The 4,017-nt window shown below is 40.2% G+C and overlaps 1 protein-coding gene across 1 annotated transcript; it reads right to left on the bottom strand.

Annotated features, from left to right (window-relative positions):
- LOC107636236 lies at nucleotides 2,121-3,167 on the bottom strand. Its single transcript, XM_016339759.1, has 2 exons — nucleotides 2,910-3,167; nucleotides 2,121-2,804 (listed from the first exon to the last, which is right to left on the bottom strand). Exons 1-2 carry the CDS (start codon nucleotides 3,165-3,167, stop codon nucleotides 2,121-2,123), a joined length of 942 nt encoding a protein of 313 aa, XP_016195245.1.

Below are 4,017 nucleotides of genomic sequence, written 5' to 3'. Positions count from 1 at the left end.
ATCTAAGCACAACTAATGAGAATTTCAACTCATTTTCACCCTAACATAAAGAAATGGACACCGAGTTGAGAGAAGAGGGAAGAAGAAACATTATTCATCTTCTCCTTGTTCTAGCCAAAACTTGAGCTATGGTGCTCCAATTTACGTGTCATTTGTGGCCACGCGAAACTTTAACACCTTACCACACAGAGCTTTACGTTTAAGCCGTAAAATAGAAGTGGTGTGGTATTACGATCTCAAAAATAAAATATATACATATAATAATAAAAAGATAGTATACGAAGAGCCTTGAAAAACGGGTAAAACAAAATCTCAAAATAAAAAGTGCAACGCTCCGGAATCGAGATTACTTACGGTTAAGAAAACCAAGGTTCATAAGTATAAACAAATGGAAAGTAGGAATAGAGGGCCAAAAGTACAAAATAACAAGCTCCTAACTCAGCATGTGAAGCTAAGGCTAGCTGGAGAATATTTACATACGTATATACATATCTCGAAGCCCAAAAATACATACATATAAGCATGTTTCTCCATAAACCTCTAACGGGTACAAAGTAAAGCAGTAATATACACAAGAGGAGAGTTTAATACATATACATATCAAAATATCAGAAATAAGCCCCAAAATGAAACCACTTCGCGGTAGAACTCCAGACGCCTAGTGGGTGTCTTTCGGTCTGCATCTGAAAAACACAACGTTGTATGGAATGAGAACCGGAAGTCCTCAGCATGGTAAAGGTGCCACGCACATAAAATATAAGGTCCTGGAAATGCTAGGGGTAATCCTAGAACACCGATACTCAAATTATAAAACTTCAAGATTTAAAACTAAAACCATAAACAGGGTTATAAAGCTTCCTAAACTGAACCGAAACTCTAATCAAGACCCTCAAGTCTCCGCCTTCCTCTAATCCTCCAAACTCTGGTAGAACCACAGAAAAACAAACAAAGCAGACAAGCAGGCACAAATAGAATACAGATACAGCAAGTAGAACATGTAGCATATTATAATCACTTAGACATTCCTAATTAATGCACAATCAAGCAATTCAAACCATATGCACATGATACATGCCTGTCCTATGGCTGTTGATATCAACTGTCGATTACTTAGCCAGCCCGACATGTCCTGGTAGCTAACCGTGGACAGAACACCACAACACGGGACAGGTATTACTCGTCCACCTGTGCCATTGTTGTTTCACCAAAACCGAGATAGGCATTACTCGTCCACCCAAGCAAGTGCCACATCCTTAACCCGGATAGGGATTACTCGTCTATGCACAGGCTAGGACTCGAATATGAATTACTCATCTATTCTCGGATAGGAATTGCTCGTCTACCCTCGACATTACACATCGAATAGGAATTACTCGTCTATACTCACAAACATAGCTCGGATAGGAATTACTCGTCTACCCTCGCAGTCATAACTCAACATCTCAAAATAATCCACAATTAAAACTCAGTTAAGATCATTAATCATATCTCAATATCTCAAACTCCTAATCATGACTTGGATAGGAATTACTCGTCCATCCTAACAATCACAACTCATCACTATCGCTTTAATCACCATCACACTTTAAGGTCATCATCATTTTCAACCCATCTTTCACTCAAATGAAATTCATTATTATCTTTTTTATAATTATATAAGTTCAGCTAATACTTCCCAAGTTACTACCTCTTTTTTAATTACATCTCATTACTAAGTATTTACAATCTATCAGTCAAAAGGATGATTTCAAGATATTCCTCTCCGCTACGTTCACAATTACTAAATTCAATTAATCACTCTACACACCTGTCGAAATTTTTGACCTCTCAAATATAACCTAAATTGAACGTTTCGAAACAAACCAACCTACTTCTGCTGCGTCACTCTGATCGCTTGTCATTAAGAACTTATCTATCCATCTGTGCTAATCAAAATTACTTTGTCTAATTAACTCAAAGTCATCTACCAATAATTTACCTAGGAATCATGATTCTTACAACTCAATCAAGTGATGTGAATGAGTGCCATAGGTTAATTGTATGCAAGGCGGTTAGAGTTCGTTTACCGGTTTCACCATTACCTTGGGCGAGAGATCCTTGACCTTGTCGCTGAGATTGTTCTACCTTCTTCTCCCCTTTCCCGGGCAATTCCAAGACTTGTGCCCCTTTTTCCTACATGTAAAACATAACCCTGAACCCAGCAGACATGGCCTATCTAGATGGAAATTCCCGCACATTCGGCACCTCAAGTCCTCTGAGTATTTCCTCCCCTGCTTCCCTTCTCCATTCCCCTGACGGCTGCCACCTTCCTCATGACTATTCCAACCCTGGAAGGGTCGAGGTCTGTAACCATTCCTCTTAAACTCTTGGTTCCTTGGGGTTAAATTCGGGTTATACTCCTTTCGGTAACTCTCCTGGTGGTCATTTTCTACCATAGCAGCCTTTCTTAGACATTTTTCTGCGACCTTACTCTTGTTTACCAGGTCTGAGAAAATTCTGATCTCCATCGGGCCCACAGAACTCAATATATCACTCCGGAGTCCTTCTTCATATTTGATACACTTCCATTCCTCAAAGCCTCCTGGAGCTCCTTGACAAATTCTGGAGAATTGGCACAGTTCCTCAAACATGTTCATGTACTCAGTGACAGTCATCTGACCCAGCTTCAGCTGCAGTAGTTCGAGTTCCTTAGCTGTTCTAACCGAATTGGGGAAGTATTTTTTGTAAAACTTAGTCCGAAATGTATTCCAAGGTATAGCAGCGTCACCCTGCTGCAGAAGGCGTCGCGTTCCTTGCCACCAATACTGGGATTCACCCGCCAATTGATAAGCTATAAATTCAACATGTTGATCTTCAGGGACTTGTTGTGCGTGTAAAGCCCGTTCGATCGCTTGAAACTAATTGTCAGCCTCAGTAGGGTTCGTGGTTCCTCCGAATATCAGTGGATGTATCTTTAGAAAAGTGGCAAGCGTCGTTGGCCCATTTCCACCATTATCGCCATTTTCATGGTTCGCTTGATTTCCTAACGCTTCGGCTGTCGCCTGCATAGCCGCAGCCATGTTTTCCAGGGTGGCCATGAAGTTCACAGGGTTGTTTCCCACTGTTTTAGGGTTTGCATTTCCTAGTCTACCTCTTCCTCGCTCGCGATCGCGTCCACGAGTCGCCATATGGTTTCTGTTCACACCAAACAAGTGATATCAAGGTGATCAGTCTCAATATCTCAAGTCTAGTGCTTCTAAGTTCCAAATGCATACTCATGAATTTTATGCTATGTATATCAATCAGATATCCTAATAGCACATAGACACATACAGAGAGAATCCATAGAAGCATAGTCAGTCAATCCCTCAGGCTCTACAAGAACGAACTGCTTTGATACCATAATGTAACACCCTACCACACAAAGCTTTACGCTTAAGCTGTAAAACAGATGTGGTGTGGTATTACGACCTCAAAAATAAAATATATACATATAATAATAAAAAGGAGATAGTATACGAGTAGCCTTGAAAAACGGGTAAAATAAAATATCAAAATAAAAAGCGCAACGCTCTGGAATCGAGATTACTTACGTGCTAAAAAAACCAAGGTTCATAAGTATAAATAAACGAAAAGTGGGAATAGAGGGCCAAAAGTACAAAATAACAAGCTCCTAACTCAGCCTGCGAAGCTAAGGCTGGCTGGAGAATATTTACATACGTATATACATATCCCGAAACCCAAAAATACATACATATAAGCCTGTTTCTCCATAAACCTGTAACGGGTACAAAGTAAAGCAGTAATATACACAAGAGGAGAGTCTAATACATATACATATCAAAATATCAGAAATAAGCCCCAAAATGAAACCACTTCGCGGTAGAACTCCAGACGCCTAGCGAGGTGCCTTTTGGCCTGCATCTGAAAAATAAAACATTGTATGGAATGAAAATCGGAGGTTCTCAGCATGGTAAAGGTGCCACGCACATAAAATATAAGGTCCTGGGAATGGCAGGGGCAATCCTAGAACACTGA

Source organism: Arachis ipaensis, chromosome B04, assembly GCF_000816755.2.
Source record: "Arachis ipaensis cultivar K30076 chromosome B04, Araip1.1, whole genome shotgun sequence".
NCBI lineage: Eukaryota > Viridiplantae > Streptophyta > Magnoliopsida > Fabales > Fabaceae > Arachis > Arachis ipaensis.
The sequence above is the reverse complement of the archived record's forward strand: the minus strand, read 5'-3'. Positions and strand labels throughout refer to the sequence as shown.

Coding starts and splice junctions, on each gene's coding strand:
- LOC107636236 (XM_016339759.1), bottom strand. CDS start 3,167: ATGGCGACTCGTGGACGCGATCGCGAGCGAGGAAGAGGTAGACTAGGA. Junction 2,805..2,909: donor GAACCACGAACCCTACTGAG/GCTGACAATTAG, acceptor GGTGAATCCCAG/TATTGGTGGCAAGGAACGCG.